This window comes from Tursiops truncatus, chromosome 17, assembly GCF_011762595.2.
Source record: "Tursiops truncatus isolate mTurTru1 chromosome 17, mTurTru1.mat.Y, whole genome shotgun sequence".
NCBI lineage: Eukaryota > Metazoa > Chordata > Mammalia > Artiodactyla > Delphinidae > Tursiops > Tursiops truncatus.
Window position 1 is genome coordinate 77,502,137 of NC_047050.1, and position 23,011 is coordinate 77,525,147.

General features: G+C 50.0%; 1 protein-coding gene and 1 long non-coding RNA gene across 31 annotated transcripts in view; both read left to right on the forward strand.

The window, feature by feature from the left end:
- LOC109552684 (uncharacterized) overlaps positions 1 to 23,011 on the forward strand; it is a 148,805-nt gene that overhangs the window by 9,962 nt on the left and 115,832 nt on the right. For 18 of the 30 annotated variants that reach the window (XR_012327074.1, XR_012327076.1, XR_012327077.1 and 15 more), the window contains one exon: positions 445 to 575. This is a non-coding gene — a long non-coding RNA (uncharacterized lncRNA). Of the gene's footprint in view, positions 1 to 444; positions 717 to 1,659; positions 3,294 to 4,457; positions 5,237 to 8,755; positions 9,393 to 23,011 lie in introns of those variants that run through there. The other 12 variants (XR_012327091.1, XR_012327093.1, XR_004522746.2 and 9 more) reach the window with 12 other exon arrangements.
- Positions 10,192 to 22,984, forward strand: IQANK1 (IQ motif and ankyrin repeat containing 1). Its single transcript, XM_033842888.2, is given in 13 exon segments — positions 10,192 to 10,225; positions 10,806 to 11,110; positions 11,679 to 11,740; positions 11,742 to 11,859; positions 11,919 to 12,013; positions 12,015 to 12,084; positions 12,156 to 12,281; positions 21,422 to 21,798; positions 21,862 to 21,869; positions 21,944 to 22,114; positions 22,206 to 22,299; positions 22,380 to 22,505; positions 22,577 to 22,984. Coding segments are annotated over 13 exon segments (1,854 nt in total). The 3' UTR covers positions 22,845 to 22,984.

The window sequence follows — 23,011 nt, forward strand, 5'->3', positions numbered from 1 at the left end:
TCACCAGAGTGGGACACTGGGGACAAGTGGTGAGCCTACAGGCACCGTAATCACCCGAAGTCCACAGTCTGCATCAGGGATCTCGGCGTCGTGCATTTTACGGATTTGCACAAATGCATGACATGTGTCCATCACTGTGGTATCGTACAGAGCATTTTCACTGCCCTAAAATTCCCCCGTGTTCTGTCTGTTCCTCCTACCCCCTTCAGTCCCTCACAGCCACCAATCTTTTCATTGTCTCCATAGTTTTGCCTTTTCCAGAATGTGAAATTGTTGGAATCATACAGTATTATAGCCTTCTCAAATTGGCTTCTTTCCTTAGTAATCTGCATTTAAGGTTCCTCCGTGTCTTTTTGTGTCTTGATAGCTCATTTCTTTTTAGTGCTAAGTAACATTCCACTGTCTGGATGGACCACGGTTTATTTCTCTGTTCACCTACTGCAGGACATCTTGGTTGCCTCCAAGTTTTGCCTCCAACTGTGAATAAAGCTGCTGTAAACATCTGCGGACAGGATTTGATGTGAACATAAAATTTCCACTCCTTTCGGTAAATACCAAGGAGCACAACTGCCGAATCTTTAGAGTATATTCAGTTTTATAAGAAACCGCCTGTCTCCCAAGGTGGCTGCGCCGTCCTACGTCCCCACCAGCAGCGGAGGCAGTTCCTGCTGCTCCGCACCCTCGCCCGCGTCTGGCGTCGTAAGTGTCTGCAGTAGGTGCGGAGTGGTCCCTCGCTGTTGTTTTAATTTGCATTTCCCTGATGACAGATGACACAGAGCAGCTGTCATATGCTTACGTGCCGTCGGTATATGTTCTCTGGTGAGGCATCTGTTCAGGTGTTTGGCCCATTTTAAAATCAGGTTTCTTCCTGTTGGGCTTTAAGAGTTCTTTGTATATTTCAGATAACAGTCCTTTATCATTTGTATCTTTTGCAAATGTTTTCTCCCAGTCTGTCTTTTGCAGAGCAGAAATTTTTAATTTTTTAAAAATATTTATTGGCTGCATTGGGTCTTCGTTGCTGCACGTGGGCTTTCTCTAGTTGCAGCAAGTGGGGGCTACTCTTTGCTGTGCTGTGCGGGTTTCTCATTGCGGTGGCTTCTCTTGTTGCGGAGCACGGGCTCTAGGCGCGTGGGTTCAGTAGTTGCAGCACGCGGGCTTCAGTAGTTGTGGCTCACGGGCTCTAGAGCGCAGACTCAGTAGCTGTGGTGCACAGGCTTAGTTGCTCCTTGGCATGTGGGATCTTCCCAGACCAGGGCTTGAACCCTTGTCCCCTGCATTGGCAGGTGGATTCTTAACCATTGCTCCACCAGGGAAGTCCCAAAATTTTTAATTTTAATGAAGTCCCACTTATCACTTGTTTCTTTTTCTTTTTTCTTTTTTTTTGGATTTATAGCTTTTGCTTGATACTTGGCAAATGCCCTTAGGATTAAGCAACTTTGAATGTTGGGCTTATCTCTTTGGGTTCTGCCTTATCCTAGATGTTGTCCCAGGAATTCCTTACTATTTTTATTTGTTCTTTAATACTTTTAATGGACTTTTTAAAAATTTTTATTGGCGTGCAGTTGCTTTACACCGTTGTGTTAGTTCCTACGTACAGCAAAGTGAATCGGCTCTACGAGTACATACGTCCCCTCTTTTTTGGCTTTCCTTCCCATTTAGGTCACCACAGAGCACCGAGTAGAGTTCCCTGTGCCATACAGCAGGTTTTCATTAGTTGTCTTTTTTTTTTTTTTTTTTTTGCGGTACGCTGGCCTCTCACTACTGTGGCCTCTCCCGTTGCGGAGCACAGGCTCCGGACGCACAGGCCCGGCGGCCATGGCTCACGGGCCCAGCCGCTCCGCGGCATGTGGGATCTTCCCAGACCGGGGCACGAACCCGCGTCCCCTGCATCGGCAGGCGGACTCTCAACCACTGCGCCACCAGGGAAGCCCCATTAGTTCTTTATTTTATACACAGTATCAATAGTGGATATATGTCAATCCCAACCTCCCAGTGCACAGTGAACGCTGGCAGAGGCCACTGACCCCTCCAGGTAAGGTTGGGAGAATAGTCATCATTGGGAGAGCACTTGTAGAGGCATCGCACGGTTCTTCTCCAGGGACATCTGGCATCTTCTTCAATCTAGGAGCTGTGAATCTTTGACCTTGACTTATGTCTGGGAACTAGACACTAGTGGCTGATGTCAGATTTCTGGTGGCAGAGCCTGGTGTTTCTCTGACTACACAAACTGAGCAATATCCCGTAGACTGCCCTGCATCTCGCCCCGGGTCACGGCCTCCTGACCGCCGCCCTGCCTGCTGCCTATCGCGATACCATCTCACCTCCGAGAGTTAAGCGCTGCTGCTTAGCGTCTTCTGTGCTGGTATCCCGTCACCGCATTGATGTTAGGGCGATGAATCTGGCCTCCCCAGTACCAGCCCAGCCCCCAGAGGAGAGCCACCACTGAGCTCACGGGTGTGTTTTTTCATTGTTTTGATGAAGGGGTGCCCTCTGAGCCTTCCCAGGGGTCCTAGTCAGGTGGAGGCTTCAAGGCTAACATTAGCCATTTCCTGTGAGAACAAAGAAACCAACGTTGTTCGGAAGTAGTCCGCCTCTTCCTGGAGCCGACCTGCAGTTCCCCCCTCCATCTGCTGTGAGCCCTGACTCTGACTGCTGGCCTGGGTGCAGCAAAGGGGGACCTAGGGACTTCAGGCGAGGTCCTCGTGGCTCAGAAAGACCGCTCTCCTCTGGCAAAGGGGCGGGAGACGTTTTCTGGTGCGGAACCAGCAGCTCGTGCTGGCGAGTGTGGCCGCTGCCTGGGCAGCACGAGAGCGTCAAGGACACAGAAGAGCGGAGCCCCCTCTGCTGCCTCCTGCCTGCAGGTCCCCTCGCGTGCCCCCTGCTGGCACAGGAGCTGCGTGGTTTGCTGCGGCCCCAGCAGCACAAAGCGGACCGTGGAAGGGTGGGCTTGATGCCGAGCGGGAAGGCGCGCTGACCGGCGCTCTCGGCCTGGGCTGTGACCCGCACACACGCCCTTCCCACGCGTGGGAGCTTCCACACGGCAGCGTGTGCTTCTGCCTGACGGTGCAACGGTCCTGGGTGTGGATGAAGATTGTTTTCACTTTTTGGAAAGACAGTGAGACCATGTCCTGGGGGCCTCTACATCCCTGGGTGATATTAACTGTGCCTTAAATTCATTCACGTCTCACCTGGAACCTGGATTTCCTGAAACTTAAATACAGAATTGTAAAGCTTACCAACACCAACAAACCTGACATAAAATATAGGAGAATAAAACAGAGTGGAAAAGGAAATTAGTCAATATATACAAATACATGGAACAAACAAGGAAGAAACAGACACAGCCACTGCTGTTCTCGTCTCCGTAACTGACCATGGGCTCCCTCCCTCCACTGCCCATTTCACGTGCCCTTTGCCCTCAGCTAGGACACCTGCTGGTCTGGGTTCTTTACCTGAAGGATTTGAATGGTCATCGGTGCTTATTTGTTTGTTGTTTGTTTTCAGTTGCTTTAGTTTTGCATTGACGTCTCCTATCAGATGTGTGAGTAACAGGCTCCCCAGGGAATACCTTGGGTTCCAGACAGTCCTCCTTACCCGCGTGAGGGGCAGTGAACTGACCTTCCTGCGTAGTCATAACCTATTACCCCAGTCAGCGCAGTGACTCCCTTCTTTGTCCGCTAATTTAGTGGTCAGGCAGAGGTCTCAGTGTTCAATTCAAACCATCCTCATGTCACCTGGTGGAAGTGTTCCTATCCTGGGAACTAAGACTTCTCAGCCAGCAGACCTCAGAGTCATGCAGAGAGGAAACAAAAATACCTTCGGTGGGTCATTGGACGTAACGGCGAGAGAAGCCGCTTCCGCTCTGCCTGCTGGCTCCTGGCGAGTCCTTCGGCTGGGGGAGCGCCAGTGTCAGTTGCCTAGCGCTGCTTTACAGATCACAGCTCAGTGGGGCCCTCTGTTCAGTGTCTCACAGGCTGCTACCAGGCGTTGGCTGTGGCTGTGGTCTCACCTCGGGGCTCGACTGGGGAAGGGTTCGCTCCCTTGGGGACCTTGGATGAGGGACTCAGTTTCTTGCTGGCTTTCGGTCTTGTTATGTGGGCCTCTCCAGAGGGCGCACGGGCTTAGTTGGTCCGCGGCATGTGGGATCTTCTTGGACCAGGGCTGGAACCCGTGTCCCCTGCATTAACAGGCGGATTCTTAACCTCTGCACCACCAGGGAAGTCCCATAAAACATTTATAGTAATAAAATATTGACCGTATTCCCTGTGTTGTACAATATAGCCTTGTAGCTTATTTATTTTATACACAGTAGTTTGTACCTCTTAATTCCCTATTCCTATCTTGTTCCTCCCCCTTCCCTCTCCCCACTGGTAACCACTAGTTCTCTATATCTGTTCATCTGTTTCTGTTTTGCTATATTCATTTCTTTTATTTTGTGTGTGTTTTTTTTTTTGCAGTACGCGGGCCTCTCACTGCTGTGGCCTCTCCCGTTGCGGAGCACAGGCTCCGGACGCGCAGGCTCAGCGGCCATGGCTCAAGAGCCCAGCCGCTCCGCGGCATGTGGGATCTTCCCGGACCGGGGCACGAACCCGTGTCCCCTGCATCGGCAGGCGGACTCTCAACCACTGTGCCACCAGGGAAGCCCCTATTTGTGGTCTTTTTGACGATAGACATTCTGACAGGTGTGAGGTGATATCTCATTGTGGTTTTAATTTGCATTTCTTGGATGATTAACAATGTTGTGCATCTTTTCATGTGCCTCTTCGCTATCTGTATATCTTCTTTGGAAAAATGTCTATTCAGGTTCTCTGCCCATTAAAAAAATTTTTTGACGTTGTATGACCTGTTTATTATATTTTGGTTATTAACCCCTTATTGGTCATATCATTAGCAAATACTTTCTCCCATTCTGTAAGCTGTCTTTTCATTTTGTTGATGATTTCCTTTGCTGTGCAAAAGCTTCTAAGTCTAATTAGGTCCCATTTATTTATTTTTGCTTTTATTTCCTTTGCTTTAGGAGACAGATTCAAAAAAGATATTGCTGTGATTTATGTCAAAGAGTGTTCTGCTTATGTTTTCCTCTAGGAGTTTTATAGTATCCAGTCTTACGTTTAGGTCTTTAATCCATTTGAGTTTATTTTTGTAGATGGTGTTAGAGAATGTTCTAATTTCATTGTTTTACATGTAGCTGCCCAGTTTTCCCACACCACTTATTAAAGAAACTGTCTTGTCTCCATTGTATAGTCTTGCCTCCTTTGTCATAGATTAATTAACTGCAGGTGCATGGGTTTATTTCTGGGCTTCCTATCCTGTTCCATTGATCTCCACTTCTGTTTTTGTGTCAGTACCATACTGTTTTGATTACTGTAGCTTTGTAGTATAGTCTGAAGTCAGGGAGTGTGATTCCTCCAATTTTGTTCTTCTTTCTCAAGATTGCTTTGGCTATTTGGGGTCTTTTGTGCTTCCACACAAATTTTAAAATTATTTGTTCTAGTTTGGTGAAAAATGTCCATGGTATTTTGATAGGCATTACATTGAATCTACAGATTGCTTTGGGTAGTATGGTCATTTTAAGAATATCAGTTCTTCCAGTTCAGGAACACAGTATATCTTTCCATCTGTTTGTGTCATCTTCAATTTTTTTTTATCAGTGTCTTATAGTTTTCCTAGTACAGTTCTTTTAATTCCTTAGTAGGTTTATTCCTAGGTATTTTATTATTTTTGATGCAATGGTAAATGGGATTGTTTCCTTAATTTCTTTTTCCAGTAGTTCATTGTTAGTGTATAGAAATGCAACGGATTTCTGTATATTGATTTCATATCCTGCAACTTTACCAAATTCAATGATGAGCTCTAGTAGTTTTCTAGTGGCATCTTCAGGATTTTCTATCCTAAAGTCATACATTACCATGTCATCTGCAAATAGTGACAGTTCTTCCTTTCCAATTTAGATTCCGTTTGTTTCTTTTTCTTATCTGATTACTGTGGCTAGGACTTCCAAAACTGTGTTCAATAGAAGTGGTGACAGTGGGCATCCTTGTCTTCATCCTGATCTTAGAGGAAACACTTTCAATTTTTCACCATTGAGTATGATGTGGGCTTATCATATATGGCCTTTATTATGTCGAGGTGTCTTCCCTCTATACCCACTTTGTGGAGAGTTTTTGTCATAAGTGTATGTTGAATTTAGTCAAAAGCTTTTTCTGCATTATTGAGATGAGCATGTGATCTTTATTCTTCGATTTGTTGATGTGGTGCAGCATACTGATTGCTTTGCAGATATTTAACCAGAACGAACTTTTTGGCCAACCCAATACATGTAATGTAATCAATCACATATGTGTGTTTAAATCTCATCTTAGTGTTTACTTCATAATTTTCAATTTACTTGGTGTCCCTTTTTACTCTCCTTCTTGGACTTCTTTTAATCTGTTAAAATGTTTTATTATTCCAATTTTTTCTACTCTTAGCAGTTAGGTATAAATTTGTATTTTCTGTGCTGCATAACAAATTACCACAAACTTAGCGCCTTAAAACAACCCATATTTACCATCTCACTGTTTCCGTGGGTCGGGCGTCTAAGGGTGACCCACCTGATGCCCCTCAGGACCTCACAGGCTGCAGCTGAGGTGTCAGCTGGGTCTGTGGTCTCACTGGAGGCTTGAGTGGGGAAGACTCCACCTCCAGGTTCATTTAGGTTGTTGGCAGTACCTGTCTCCTTGGAGGACTGAGTCCTGGCTTCTCTCTGGCCATTGGCTGGAGGTGCTCTCCAGTCCTGGAGGCCGCCCACAGCTCCCCATAACATGGCCCCTCTGCAGCCAGCTCTCAACACAGCCATTTGCTTGTTTAAGGCCAGCAGGAGAGTCAGTCTGCTAAGATGGAATCTTCCAGAATGTAACGTAACCATGGGAGTGACAGCCTATCACCTTTGCCTGATTAAAGCTACTTCACAGATTCTACCCACACTCAAGGAGAGGGCTCACACAGGCATAAGCCACAGGGCATCATCTTAGCGTGTGTCTGCCACAACGTTCTCTTACTAATCTTTAGTAGTTACCCTAGAGTTTACAATATATCTTCGAATTCTCAAGTCTACTATAACACTCTACTTTTCTGACAATGCAAGAATCTTAGCCCTTTTAACTACACTTACCCTCTTCCAATACATGTGCTATTATTTTGTGTGTGTTTTAGCTCTTATATATCTGTGATGTTGGTGCTACTGTTTTGCACAACTCTTTCTTTTTTTTTTTGCGGTACGCGGGCCTCTCACTGTTGTGGCCTCTCCCGTCGGAGCACAGGCTCCGGACATGCAGGCTCAGCGGCCATGGCTCAGAGGCCTAGCTGCTCCGCGGCATGTGGGATCTTCCCGGACCGGGGCGCGAACCTGTGTCCCCTGCATCGGCAGGCAGACTCTCAACCACTGCGCCACCAGGGAAGCCCTTGCACAGCTCTTATGTGTATTCTTTCCAATGCACCCTCCCTACCTGCACCTCCATGTCCCATTTGGCTTTGTCTCTTCTGCCTTTTTTCTTTCTCTTTTGTCTTTCTCTTCATTGTTGGTCTGCTGCTACTGAACCCTCCTAAAGTTCTGTTTGTCCAAAGGTGTGTTTATTTTGCATTAAAAACTGTTTTTTACCCCTTTGAAGGGGGAAAGAAGATTGTTCTCATTCCATTGGGTTTTGGCAATTATACTACGGTGTGCTCTGGTGTTTGTGTGCACTCGCTTGTTTTTGTACTCATCCTGCTTGGGATTCTTCATGCGTATCAAAGCTCTGACTTGATCTCTTGTTTGTTTTGAAAAATTCTCTTTGAACGCTGCTACCATCCTCTCCTTCCCTCATGCCTGCAACTCCCATGACATCAGCGTCAGACCTTTCCTTTTGTCTCTCTGTCTTTAATCCGAATATTTTCATTTGTACTGTATTCCAGGTTACTAATTCTATTTCCAGCTATGTCTATTATGCTGTTAAACTTAGCCATTGAGCTCTCAATTTATGTTTTGTATTTTTACATTCTAGAATTTCCATTTGGTTCTTTATTATTGTTTCCAGTTCTCTGCCCAAACTTTTCAGTCTTATCTTTTAATTCCTTGAATATATCACTCATAATTATTTTAAAGTCTATGTCCAAGAACTCCATCATTGGCTGCATCTGGGTCTGTTTTTATTGTTCATCATTTTTCTTGTTTTTCACTCATATCTTGGTTCCTCATTAGCCTGATATGTTTTGGTTGCTGTACATTGCCTATTAAAAATGTGCTGGACAATGACATCTTCCTCCAGAGGAGACTTATTTAGTTTCTGGTAGGCACCAAGGCTAGAGGCAACTCAGATTACCTTAATCTAGTCCGGGGGTTGAGTGATTTGAAGCTGAGGATTCCGTTCCCACGCGCGTTGCTTTATTTCCCAAAGGATGGAGTTCTTCAGGATTCTTACTCAATAGAATTGCCAGATAAAATACAGGACACTCATTTAAATTTGAATTTCAGATAAACAATAAATCCTTTCTTACTGTATGTCCTCAGGATTATGTTCTGTATTTTTATTAGCTAAGCCCTTACCCGGTGCTCTGGAATACAGATTTTGTCCCCTTGTTGCTGAGACCTGCAGAAGCCCTGCTCACATTGTGCCCCTGCCCTCCCCCTGGTGCTGGGATTCTGGTGCTCGTGGCTGCTGCCAGGGGAAGCCTGTCTGCTGGTCTGGGGCCACTCCTGCGCTCTCCTGCCCTGAGCTCACCTCCTTCGTCTTTGCAGGGCCTTCAGACACGTTTCACAGCATGTTCATCCTGTCCGTCTCTTCTGTTGCTCTCAGTGGGAAGACTGGTCCTAACCTCCTTCCCTGACACGGCAGAAGCAGAACCACGTGCAGGAGCTTCTGGAGCTACTCTTTTCCCTTTGGAATTCTGTGAATACTGATTCATTGACTTCTACATTTGATGCTGCTATAAAAAGTCCTAGGAGAGGGACTTCCCTGGTGGTGCAGTGGTTAAGAATCCGCCTGCCAATGCAGGGGACACAGGTTCCAGCCCTGGTCCAGGAAGATCCCACGTGCCACGGAGCAACTAAGCCTGTGCACCACAACTACTGAGCCTGCGCTCTAGAGCCCGTGAGCCACAACTACTGAGCCTGTGTGCCACAACTACTGAAGCCCGCATGCCTAGAGTCCGTGCTCCACAATAAGAGAAGCCACCACAATGAGAAGCCCGTGCGCCACAACGAAGAGTAGCCCCCACTCACCACAACTAGAGAAAGCCCGCGCGCAGGGAGGAAGACCCCACACAGCAAATAAATAAATAAATTTATTTATTTAAAAAAAATAATAAGTCCTAGGAGAGCGTAGTTTGATTTCTTTTCTGCTTGGGTCCTCGAGTAACTTTATATATATATATATATATATATATATATATATATAAAATATTTATTTATTTATTTGGCTGTGCCGGGTCTTAGCTGCAGCACGCGGGATCTTCATTGCTGCAAGTGAGATCTTCGTTTCCGCATGTGGGATCTTTTTTAGTTGTGGCAAGCGGCTTCTTAGTTGTGGCATGCCGGATATAGTCCCACGACCAGGGATCGAACCCGGGCCCCCTGCATTGGGAGCACGGAGTCTTAACTACTGGACCACCAGGGAAATCCCAATGACATTTTTTTTTTTTTAAGAGTCAGCAACCTTAAAAACAACCTGCCAGTTTTTTTGTTTCCTGGTATATTCTTTGTCCCTTTTGTCTTAAGATTCATTTCAGGAAATTTTTTTTGTATTTTATCTCTAAATACTTTCCCCATCACTAGTATCCGCATTCTAGAGACACTAATTATTGTCACGTTTTATTGTCATCTTCTGTGTCTCCTCCTTCCGGTTTCCGCCCCCTTGCTAGCATTCACCGTGACCCTCCCAAACCCTTCTCTCCTGCCCCGAGCTCCACTCTGCACCACATCGGCTCTGTTTTCATCTGGTCCTGTGTTAGCTGTTGGTCTGCAGAGCTGACTATTGTTTTCCATTTGTCTTCTTTTCTGTGATGACTCTTTTACCTCCTCATTCTGTTTTTCCCATCTTGTCTTTGATCCCTTGTTTTATTGGATTTCTGTTTTTATTAAGTTCCTCCCTAGCTTGCGGTGCTTTTGGAGAGCTGGCTTTTCTGCTTGTTTTCTTCCAGCATCTTCTGAAAGCCGTCTCATCCCTTCCCTGTGGCATGTCCGCACCTTCTCACCTGCAGTTCTTTCACAGTGAGCATGGCCCCTGGGTCTGGCTCTCCTCTGCTTGGAGTCTCAATTATGGAAACATAGGTTGAGCAGTTACTTTCAGGACTCACAGTGTTCTATTATTGGACTGTTGGAAAGCCCTGTGGGGTGTAGCTACCATCACCCCATTTTAGGAAAGGGACACTGAGGCCCAGAGAGGCTAACTGGTCGCCTCATCACATGGGCAGAGAGTGGCAGGTGGGTGTGGACGTCTCTCCTAGGGCAGGCGTTCAGACCCTCCCTGTAGCCAAGGGCGCTGCTGGGGCGAGGCAGAGTGTGCCGCCAGCGGATCACAGCTCTCAGGGGCCTTGGGCTCCCTATTCTGAGTTCCAGTGGGCTTATGGGTTGAGACACCCCCACTTCAGCCCAGCCGGTGGATTACTCTGGTTTAGTTGTGTTTGTGGATTTTAGAACATTTTTGATCCTTTCGTCAGGTCAGGAGGGAGTGCGCTTGCTCCGCTCGCCTTGTTAACCTGGAGCTCGGGCACACCTGGTGTTGGTCCTGCAGCCGCGTGGACCGCAGCGTGGAGCGGAGCACTGTGATCCGTAGCCCTCTCCCCACTAGCAGGGCCAACCGCGGCGGACCAAGCAGCCACCACCATCCAGTGAGCCTTCCGGAAGCTCCTGGCGAGCAAGGAGCAGGCCTGCCGTGAGCAGGACCACCAGGACTACCTGGAGCTGATGGAGAAGCTGCAGAGGCAGGTGAGGTCTACGGGGTTGGGTGTCGGAGCGGGGCATGACTGCAGGGCTGGAGGCGGGGACGCGGGGCTGGGGGCGAGGAAGGAGGGCTCGGGGCGGAAACTGCAGGGCTCGGGGGCGGGAACTGCAGGGCTTTGGGCGGGGACGCAGAGCTGGGGGCGGGAACGCAGGGCTAGGGCGGGGGGACGGAGCGCTGTGGGGGACGCAGGGCTGGGGGCGGGGACGCAGGGCTAGGGCGGGGGAACGCAGCGCTGTGGGGGACGCAGGGCTGGGGGCGGGGAAGGAGGGCTCGGGGGCGGAAACTGCAGGTTTGGGGGCGGGGACGCAGGGTTAGGGCGGGGAGACGCAGCGCTGTGGGGGACGCAGGGCTGGGGGCGGGGAAGGAGGGCTTGGGGCGGAAACTGCAGGTTTGGGGGCGGGGACGCAGGGCTGGGGGCGGGGACGCAGGGTTAGGGCGGGGGGACGCAGCGCTGTTGGGGACGCAGGGCTGGGGGCGGGGACGCAGGGCTGGGGGCGGGGACGCAGGGCTGGGGGCGGGGACGCAGGGCTTGGGGGCGGAAACTGCAGGTTTGGGGGCGGGGATGCAGGGCTGGGGGCGGGGACGCAGGGTTAGGGCGGGGGGACGCAGGGCTGGCGGCGGGGAAGGAGGGCTCGGGGGCGGAAACTGCCGGGCTCCGGGGCCCGGACCCAGGGTTGGGGGCCCAGGGCTGGGGCGGTGACCGCACTGGGCTGCCCGCAGGCCTTCGTGGCCCTGTTGCGGCGGGAGCCAGAGGCGGTCCGGCGGCAGTGGGAAGAAGCGGCGGCGGCAGGAGGAGCGGCAGCGCGGGGCCCGCCTGCTGGAGGCGCGCCTGCTGGAAGCGGGCCTGCTGGAGGCGGCCTTCGACGGGAACCTGGGCGAAATCCAGGCGGTCCTGGGGGAGGTGGGCGGCGGGGCGGCGGGCCCTGAGCTCGCGGCGTCGCTGACCGCCGCCCGGCGCAGGTGGACGCGCTGCTGAACCGCGAGGGCGTGAGCTGCGACGCGGTGCGGGCGGCGCGGCGGCTGCAGCGGCGCCTGGCCCTCGTGGACTTCGAGGACAGCGACGGCGGGCGGGCAGTCCCTGGCCATCCAGCTGCTAGCCGAGCAGGGCGCCAGTCGCAACAGCAAGGTGGGCGCCGGGCGAGGACTGGGGGCCGCGCCTCGTCCGGGCGGGCCGTGCTCAGTGAGCGCGTACAGCAGGGCGCCTTCGGCCGGACGCCGCTGTACCGAGCGGCCTTCGGGGGCCACCTGGAAGCCGTGGAGGTGCTTGTGAAGCTCGTAGCTGACCCCCGGGTGTGTGCGGACGACGGACGCACCCCCGAGCAGGTGCGCGGGCGTGGGCAGAAGGCCCCGGTGCGCTTGCTCCCCCACCCGCAAAGCTGTCAGGAGCCTGGGGGCCCCGCCCCGGCTGGTCCTGAACCTTCCAGGACCCAGAGCCTTTGCAGGCCCTTCCCCTCCCAAAGTACTCGCTATGAGCCTTACCGGGCACGCGCGATCAAGACCACAGCTCCCGGTTTCTTGGGGCCTCCTGTGGCCGGGGTTCTACTCACGTCCCTGGGCCCTCAGCCCACCTTGGAAGCAGTGTTACCATGGGAGGTGGAGAAACAGACTGGCTCCTCGGGAGCCAGCGCGGGAGCTCTGGGGCACTGAGGGCAGCGCTAGGACCACCCACCTGGCCCCTCACTCAGAATTTCCACGTCTCTGAGAAAATTGAGCCCTAGGGCTTGGAGCCATGACCCTGCCCAAGGCAGCTCAGCCTGGCACCTCCTTCGTGGCGCCCGGGAACGATGTCAAGGGGCCTTTTCACAGGCCCTGGGCCAGGCTGGGGACACGGGCGCCTGGACTTCTCCCCGGCCCAGGAGGCCAGGTCAGATGAGGCTGACCCAGGGCCTGTGGGAGCAGCCGTGAAGCCAGATCACCTAATGCCACGGCCTTAATTTCTTCAAATGAGTCTGACTGGAATCTCAGGCCCTCGCCCATCTCAGCCGTGTGTCCTTCCACCCCAGTCTGTAGAGCTGAGGTGTTGGCTGGAAAATGTGGGACCGGCCCGGGTCTGCTGCTGAGCCCCTGCTTCCACCCGTGGGGTGCCAGGGCCTTTGCCACCTGGGGACCCCGTGTCCTGGGCGCCACCTTCACCCCCAGCTGTCTCCTCAGGGTGCTGCTCCAGGCTCCCCCTTGTCCTGGAAGGCATCCCCTCTGCTCTTCTTGGCTTCTCCTTTTTAATAAGCAACAAGCCAAGCTTGAAAAGACCAGCAGAGCCTCTGGCTTCAAACTCCTCCTGCTTCCTCCTCAAAGGAGCAAAATGTGAGGCTAGGAGGACCGAAGGGCCTGGCCATGGCCTCAGAGGGGCTGGAGCGAGGAGGGGCACAGGGAGGCCCACCTCTCCGCGGGCCGTGTTGGGGCAGGCCCGGGCGGTGGGCACAGGGCATGAAGGCTGGAGAAGCATGCAGGCGGCCTTCTGAGGGGTGCTGAGGAGGATGTCCAGCCCGCCGGTGCCTGAGGGTGGGGCAGGGGGCACTGAGACGAGCAGTACCCTGTGGAGCAGGGGAGGCCACTGGCTGCAGGAGGGACAGTCTGGTGCTGGAGCAATTGGACGTCCACAAGCAAAGGAATGAACCTTCACCTAAACCTCAAACCCTATATAAAATGAACTCAAAATGGATTAGTATTTAAATGTAAACTGTAAAACCTTTAGAATAACACAGGAGGAAATCTTTGGGACCTATGGCTTGGTAAAGTGTTCTTAGACAAAAAGCACAATCAATCGATAAAAGAAAGAAAAAAAAAACCCAACAAATTGAACTTCCTAAAAATGTAAAACTTTTGCTCTGCTGAAGCCCCTGTTAACAGGATGAAAAGACAAGCCACAGAGAGGGAGAAAATCCTTGCAGACCACGTATCTGACAGAGGACCCATATTTATAACATACAAACAACTCTCAAAACTCAATGGTGGGCTTCCCTGGTGGCGCAGTGGTTGAGAGTCCGCCTGCCGATGCAGGGGACACGGGTTCGTGCCCCGGTCCGGGAAGATCCCACATGCAACGAAGCAGCTGGGCCCGTGAGCCATGGCCGCTGAGCCTGCGCGTCCGGAGCCTGTGCTCCACAACAGGAGAGGCCACAGCAGTGAGAGGCCCGTGTACCGCAAAAAAAAAAACACCACCTCAATGGTAAGTGGTATGATCTAGTTATAAAGTGAGCAAAGGGCATGGAGAGAAATTTCACTGAAGAGGATATAATGATGCCAATAAACACAAGCTGTCCAACTCCGTCGCACCTGGAAGAAATGCTGAAACGGGAACCAGCGGGGGCACAGGGCGCAGAGAAGCCGGATCTCACCCAGTGCTCGTGGGAACGCAAAGGGGCTGAAACGGGAACCAGCGGGGGCACAGGGCGCAGAGAAGCCGGATCTCACCCAGTGCTCGTGGGAACGCAAAGGGGCTGAAACGGGAACCAGCGGGGGCACAGGGCGCAGAGAAGCCGGATCTCACCCAGTGCTCGTGGGAACGCAAAGGGGCTGAAACGGGAACCAGCGGGGGCACAGGGCGCAGAGAAGCCGGATCTCACCCAGTGCTCGTGGGAACGTAAAGCGGGGCAGCTGCCCTGGAACACAGTGGGTGTGTCTTAAGAAACTGAACATACATTTCCCGTGGGACTCAGCACACGCTGCTGGGCATTCTATTCCAGTAAAATGAGGACTGTGTCCACACAAAAGTGTGCACATGCATGTTCACAGCAGCTTTACTTGTAACAGCCCCAAACTGGACGCAACCTAGATGTTCTTCAGTAGGTGAAAGGTTAAGCCAACTCAGGCCAGTCCACACCTCAGAACACTCCTCAGCTGTGAGAAGGAAGGAACTGGTGATAGAGCAACACCTGCACGGGTCTCAAGGGCCTTTTGCCAAGTGAAGAAAGAGCGCATCTCCCAGGGTTACATACTGTCATTCCATTCACATGACATTTTCAAAATGACGAAATTATGGAGACGGAGGCCAGATCAGTGCTTTGCGGGGTGGGAATAGGGGCAGGGAAGGAAAGGGGACAGAGGTGATGTGACTAGAAGTGGTGACACAGAGGAGCGTTGTGGTGATGGGACAGGTCGCATCCTGACTGGTGGTGGGTGCACAAACCTACACGTATGATAAAACTGCATGTAACTGTAGGCGTACAAAGGGATACATGTGAAACTGTTGAAACGAAGTAGGTGGGGTCTGTGGATCGTACTGTGTCCATATCCTCCTTTGTATATTACACTATAGTTGTATAAGATACCATCACTGGGGAAAACTTGTTAAGGGTACATGCAAATTCCTGTAAGTCTGTAATTGTTTGCAAATAAAAGTTTAATAAAGTTACCAGTCATGCAAGGAAACAGGAAAATATAACCCATAGTGAAGAGTAAAATCAATCAACGCTGACTCAGAAATGACGCAGCATAAGTGGACAAGGGCATTAAACTTACAGCTGTATCTCACACGGCACACCTCCACATCCATCTGTCTCTATTTTTATGTACATACTCCTAAACTTCTGAAAACTGCAATGTTGGAGGTGAAAAACACACTGGATGTGATTAATGGCTGATTAGACATTGAAAGAAAAATTAGTTATTTAGAAGACATAGAAATTACCCAAAATGAAACACAGAAAGAAGGTGGGAAAAAAATGAACAGAGATTTCTGCTTCTAGGATGGAGTAAATGCAACCTGATTTATCCTTCCACCTGAAATACGACAAGGAAACCCAGACAGAAAATATGAAACAATGGTTTTCAAGACACTGGGCATCAGGGAATAATCGGTGATCCCCAGGAGGCTGGAAATAAACTACGTGAGCTCTTTGATTGCCCAGCTAACCACCTTGAGAGCACTTCCAGGCTGTGGTGCAGGAGCGGGGTATCCAGGCAAAGCCTGGTCAATTCCCTGAGTTAAGGAGACAGGGTTCAGAGTCCAGAGATTCCAAGGCAGTCAGACTGCAAGGGCCAGAGAGAAGAGAGCTGCAAAGGGAAACAGCGTTTCAGAAATAACGCCATTTGCAGCAATACGGATGCAACTAGAGATTGTCACACTGAGTGAAGTAAGTCAGACAGAGAAAGACAAATATATGATATCGCTTATATGTGGAATCTAAAACAATAGTACAAATGAACTTATTTACAAAACAGAAATAGAGTCACAGATGTATACAACAGACTTATGGTTACCAGCGGGGAAACGGGGGGAGGGATAAAGTGGGAGATTGGGATGGACATATACACACTACTATATATAAAATAGATAACTAATAAGGACCCGCCGTATAGCACAGGGAACTCTACTCAACACTCTGTAATGGACTATATGGAAAAAGAATCTAGAAAAGAGTGGTTATATGTATAACTGATGTACTTTGCTATACACCTGAAACTAACACAACATTGTAAATCAACTATACTCCAATAAAATAAATTTAAAAAAAAGATAAAGAGCATTCCAGAGGTGTGTAGGGACCCCTTTGGGGATTCAGGTGAGTACTCAATGGCTCATGTGTGTGACGGAATGTCTCAAGGTTGGGGACAGAGCCATCTGTCAGGAGGGAAGGAAGCAGTGCCTAGCCTTTTCCCACCAGCCCAAGCAGGAGACCTCACAATCCATGTGGCACCGGGTAGGGCACTTAGAAGGATCTTGCCTCAGAGGAATAATCAGTCCTAGAGCAAATACCGCTCTGGTACAGCCTCACCAATCTTAAAGCAAGACCCAAAGGATAAAACTCTCCAAGTAATATAACTGTATCCCAAAACAAATTTCAAGAATACATATAGAGATACAAAATATACAGCTCCTAACAAGGCAAAATGTACACTGTCTGGCATCCAATTAAATATTACCAGACATACAAAGATGCATAGAGATATGACCATAATGAGAAGCTCAACTAATCAAGACAAACCCAGAACGGGTGGGGATATTAGAATTAGCATAAAAGACATTTAAACAGCTGTTATAACTATATTCCAGATGCTTGAAAAATTGAATAGAGACACGGAAGGTATAACAAACAAATTCTAGAGGTAAAAATGACAGTGTCTGAGATGAAAAACAAACAAAAATCTATGGATGGGATTAACGTCAGATTAGACACAACAGAGGTAAAGATTAGTGAATTTGAAGGCTTAACAATAGAAACTACTCCAAATAAAACCACACAGAGAAAAAGGAATTCCTCCAAACGAAAAGAGGATCAACGAGCTGTGGCACAGTTTCAAGAGGCCTCATATATATGTAATTGGAGTCTCCAAAGGAGAGAAGAAAGAAAGGACGGAATTCCCTGGTGGCGCTGTGGTTAAGAATCTGCCTGCCAATGCAGGGGATATGGGTTCGAGCTCTGGTCCGGGAAGATCCCACATGCCACGGAACAACCAAGCCTGTGCGCCACAACTACTGAGCCTGTGCCCTAGAGCCCGTGAACCACAACTACTGAGCCCGTGCACCACAACTCCTGAAGCCTGTGCGCATAGAGCCCGTGCTCCGCAGCAAAAGCCACCGCAATGAGAAGCCCGCGCACCACAACGAAGACCCAATGCAGCTGAAAATAAATAAATTTATTTTTTAAAAAAGGAAACAGAAAAAAATATATATATTTGAAGAAATAATAACCTTAAGGTTTCCAAATTTGATGAAAAGTATAAACCACATTCCTAAAATTCAACAAACACCAAATTTCAACAAGAAGCAGGAAGGAAAATCAGGCTAAAGCACAATTTGATAAAATTTCTCCGAGCCAGTGATAAAGAGAAAATCATAAGAGCAGCCAGAGGAAAAGAAGACATGTTACAGACAGAAGAACAAAGATAAGGACTATGGCAGATTTCCTGCTGGAAACAATGCAAGTGAGGAGACCGTGGAGAGCATCTTTAATGGTACTGAAGGGGGAAAAAAATCTTGTCAACCTTGAGTTCTATACCCAGTGCATATATCGTTCATAACTGAAGGCAAAATAAAGACATACCTTTCCAGACATACAAAAGCTGAAAGAATCAATCACCAGCAGACTCACACTACGAGAAATGTTAATGGAAGCCCTACCAATAGAAGGGAAGGGATGCCAGCTGTGAATATGGATCCACTCAAAGACGTGAGGACCACTAGAAAGGGTAACTACCTAGGTAAATGTACGAGATAGGGCCTTAGTACTTAAATTTATTGAAAAGGTAATTGAAGAAACAAAAATAATGGCAATATGTCATGGGATTTTATAACACATGTAGATACACATACTAAAAACTGTACAAATTATAGTTGTTTGGCTCAAATGTGTGACAAAAATAAAGGTTGGCAGGGGGAAATGGAAATATACTGTGGAAGGTTCTTATACTATATGTGAAGTGGTACAGTATCATCTGAAAGTAGATTGTAATAAGTTGTAGGTGTATATATGCTGTAAACCCTGAAGTAAGCACTAAATAGCAAGTTATAGTTAATAAGATAATAAAGGAGATACAATGGAATTCTAAAAAATATCAGAAAGGAGGCAAAAAGGAGGCAAAAAGAAAGGAGGCAAAAAAAGAAGAAAAGGAAAATAAAGAACAGGGACTTCCCTGGTGGTCCAGTGGTTAAGATTCCACGCTCCCAGTGCAGGGGGCCCCAGTTTGATCCGTGGTCAGGGAACTAGATCCTGCATGCCACAGCTAAGAGATCCCACATACCACAACTAAAGATCCTGCATGCTACAACTAAAGATCCCACGTGCTGCAACTAAAGATCCTGCATGCCGCAACAGAGATCCCGGACGTGGCAACGAAGATCCCACGTGCTGCAACTAAGACCCGGCACCGCCCAATAAATAAATAAATAAATAAATAAATAAATAAATAAAAGAACAGATGGAACCAGTAGAAAACAATAGCAAAGGGTAATTTTTAACTCAACTATATCAATAATCTCATTAAATGTAGATGGTCTAAACACCACAATTAAAAGGCAGAGATTGTCATTCAGATTTAAAAAATCCAACTATAGGGACTTCCTCGGTGGTCCAGTGGTAAAGAATCCACCTTCTAATGCAGGGGACGCAGGTTCCATCCCTGGTTGGGGAACTAAGATCCCACAGGCTGCAGGGCAACTAGGCCTGCGCGCCTCAACAAGAGAGCCCACAGTGCTGCAAACTACAGAGCCCATGTACCTTGGGGCTTGCGTGCCACAACTAGAGAGAAAACCTGCAGGCCACAACTAGAGGGAAGCCCGAGTGCTGCAGCAAAGAGCCCATGCACCACAACGAAAAAGATCCCACACGCCTCAATGAAAGATCCTGCGTGCTGCAACTAAGACCCAACGCAGCCAAAAGAAATAAAGATAAATTTTTTACAAATCCAACTATATTCTGCCTATAAGAAACAAACTTAAAATATGGGACTTCCCTGGCGGTCCAGCTGTTAAGACGCCACACTTCCACTTCAGGGGGCACGGGTTCGATCCCTGGTCAGAGAACTAAGATCCCACATGCCGTGCAGTGTGGCCAAAAAGTAAAATAAAATAAAATAACATAAAATAGATACAGATAGGTGAAAATTAAAAGGATAGCACAAATATGCCAGTATAACACTAAATATAAGGAAGCTGAAATGACTATATTAACATCTGAAAAAGTAGACTTCAGAACAAAGAATATTACTGAGAATAAAAGAATCATTTCATAAGGACAAAGGGATCATTTCATCAAGAGGACATAAGAATCCTAAATGTTTTTGCAGGTACTAACAGAGCTTCCAAATACCTGAAGCAAAAACTGACAACTACAAGGAGAACTAACTCCACAATTATAGTAGCAGATTTCAACATACCTATCTCAATAATTGGTGAAACAAGTAGACAGAAAAATCAGTAATGATGTAGAAGAATTAAATAACTATCAATCATTATCTGTCCCTCCATCCATCATCCCTTTATCGTTCATCTACCCATCTATCATTGTTTTCATGTTTATCCATTGAATACCATCTCTTTTCCCAGTACTTGACTTACTGTTTCATCAATTCACACATTTTCTCATTAATTTATGAATGATTTATTGATAAACTTGCCAGTCTATCCCCTCATTACTGTATCCACTTTAGCCTTACTACCATCTTAAGTCATCCTCACGTATTCATTTATTTAACTACTGTTAATTCACACATCTCTTCATCGTGCATTCATACACACATTCGTGCTGTTTACTTGAGAGAAAATTTCGAGAAAGCAGGGACTATGTTAGTTCACTTCACAGCTGTATTCTCCAGTGTCATACATTTTGGTTGTCACATGAAAGGCACTCAAAAGTTGTGTTCAATGATTGAACTCACCCATCAATTCATCTATCCATTTGCTCAACCAACCATCTACTTATCTAAGTTATTCATCCATTAAATCCCTTCATCTATTAATTTTTCATGTATCAATTCGTATTTCATCCATTCATTCAATCCAAGAATCCTTCATTCTTTTATCATTTAATTCATTCATTAACTTACTCATCTACTCATTATTTGTCCATTCATTAACTCACTCATAAATTCACCCATTATTATTTTATCTGTTCACTCATTTAGTTTTCCATTTCTTCTGCTTGCAAACTAACCTTTGCCAAGTTTTTAAACTTATTTAAGTATCAGCTTCCATATGTTCATAAATGGGGCTAACGGGTCCTATATTTCAAAGACGAATGGGACAATGAGTGGAATTCTTCAGCACAATTCCTGGCGCACAGTGCTCAATAAATGGCAGCTGTTACTCTTTAAAGTAGGTATTCACAGTTCCTTGTTAATAATTCATGGACCCATTCCTGTGTTCACTCTTCCATTCATTTATCTGCTCCATCCATCCATTCCTCTCTCATCCTTGATTTTACACACCTTTGAACTTTCCTTTCTAAAATACAAACCACATACTGAACATTGTACAAATCAAAGTTGTGTGGCTTGATTAAATGATAAAGGAAATACTCCTGGATTAACCTCCTCAGTCAAGATGTGAAACATTGGAGAACCCTACCCCTCCCTTCTGAGAACCCTGCCTTCTGTGGCCCCTTTATCACTCCGGGGTGGGGGGGTGGCGGGGGGGACTTCAGAGGAACAGGAGTGGTAAGACTTGGGATGTGTGGCCCCAAGGGCTGTGCCCTGCAGACTGAGGTCTGTGGGGAGGCCGCGAAGGCGGGGAACTGCAGCCAGGGACCTGCATACAGTGGACACAAGCAGGGAGCCTGGGGGGCCGGTGGCAGGGTGTGGAGGGAGGAGGGCAGGAGGGGAAGGTGGAGGCCTGTGTGGTCTTGGCAGGGGGACTGCAAGGACCTCGGGGGCATCGTGGTCAGCGCTTCGGGGCTCATCCCTGGCCAGCTGGGAGGGCCACATTTCTGTGAGTCGGTGCCTTTTTCTCTGAAGTGGGAGTCTAACAGCATCTCTCCAGGCCGCGCAGAACACAGGACACACCCTGAGCTTTTGACCACTGGCGCCAGGTGGCCTCGCTGGACGTGGCGGTCAGCGTGCTGCAGTCCTGGGACCTGAGCCATATTCTCCAGAACATGGAGGCCCAGCGGCAGCGCCGGGCCAGGGAACCAAGCAGCACAGGGAGGCGGAGCTCAAGTGGCGCTGAAGAGGGGGGTTGGGGTGGGGGGAGGCGGCCAGGAGCTTCTCTGACCCGCCTCCCCCGACCCCAGCATGAACCTCAGAGTGCAACAGCTACCCAAGGAGCAGCCAGTGTCACCAACAGGTGTGCAGCCAGCCCCCCGGAAGGAGCCGGTGGGAGGAGAGAGAGCTGGGTGCTGAGAGGCGCCCCGCGAGCCCCCAACCTGGTCCGGAGGGCTTCAGCTGGCCCCGCCCCCCCGCAGGCCTAGCGCGAGCTCAACCCGAGGATCGACAAGCACAAGGGTTAACGGAGGGCGCGGGCATGGCTGAGCTCACTCGGCAGGTTGGCTACTCCCCCTCGGCGGGGCGGGGCGGCCCCCCTCCCAGCCCCTTCCTTAGGGGTCCCGGCTAAGCCCGGCAGGCAGGGGTGGGGGTCCGGCCTTGCCCTGAGCGGAGCGTAGGGCCCCTCCTCCAGGCCGTCAAGGACGCGGAGGCCCAAGTAGACAGGCTCCGGTTGGAGGCCCAAAAGGCGGAGGAGATGCTGGCCCTGGCCAGGCTGGAGTGCGGGCCACGGGCCCAGGAGGGTGGGCGGGGCTCGGGCTGGGGGCCAGAGGGGCCGGGGAGGGGGATCGGGCGCCAAGCCCGCCGGTTGGCCCCCCACTTACATCCCCACAGGGGAGGAGGAGGCGCCCGGGCTGAAGTGTCAGGTCACTGAGCTCCACGACGTGCTGTTGAAGGACGTGGGTGATTGCATCCGCGCTGATGGCAGGTCACTGGTCCCGGCCGGCGAGGGGCGAAGGATGAGCCGAGGCTTCGGGCGGACGGCGGTGACCTGGCGGCCACTCCCAGGTAGCCTCTTGTCATCGACCCTTCGGGCCAGGCGGCCACCTTCCTGCGCTACCAGGACACCAACTATGTGGACGCCGTGAACCCAGACCACCTGAGGCCGGAGAGGATCAGGCTGGCGCTGCTGGGGCGCTCGGGTGAGGCTGGCGGAAGGCGGGAGGCCCCGGCCCTCCCCGCCCCACCCCTCGCCCTCCCCGCAGCTTCGGGAAGCCGCGGGTGTCCGACTTGCGTGAAGTGGACCTGTTCCTGGCGGCGCAGCGGCAGCTGGAGGCGGTGCAGACGGGCCTGGCGCAGGAGCTGCTGGGCCGCGGGCTGCTGGAGCGGGAGAGGTTCCTGTCGCTGCTGCGGCCGACCGATGAGCCCGAGTACAGCCCCAGCCAGTGCCAGGAGGCGCGCCTGGGGCACTTCCACCTCTTCTATGTCACCAAGGTTCGGTGGCCGCTGCGCCCCAGGGCACCGGGTCCGTGAACGTGCGCATCAGGAATGTGGGCGTGCGCTGTGCAGGGGAGGGGGCCGGCCGGGAGCCCCAGCTGGGGGACCCCGGCTGGCGGGCCCTTGGGGGCAGAGTAGGCGGGCCCAATCAGTTCCTCCCGCTGTGGAGCAGTGCACAGTTGGGACGACGGGGGAGTTCGTGG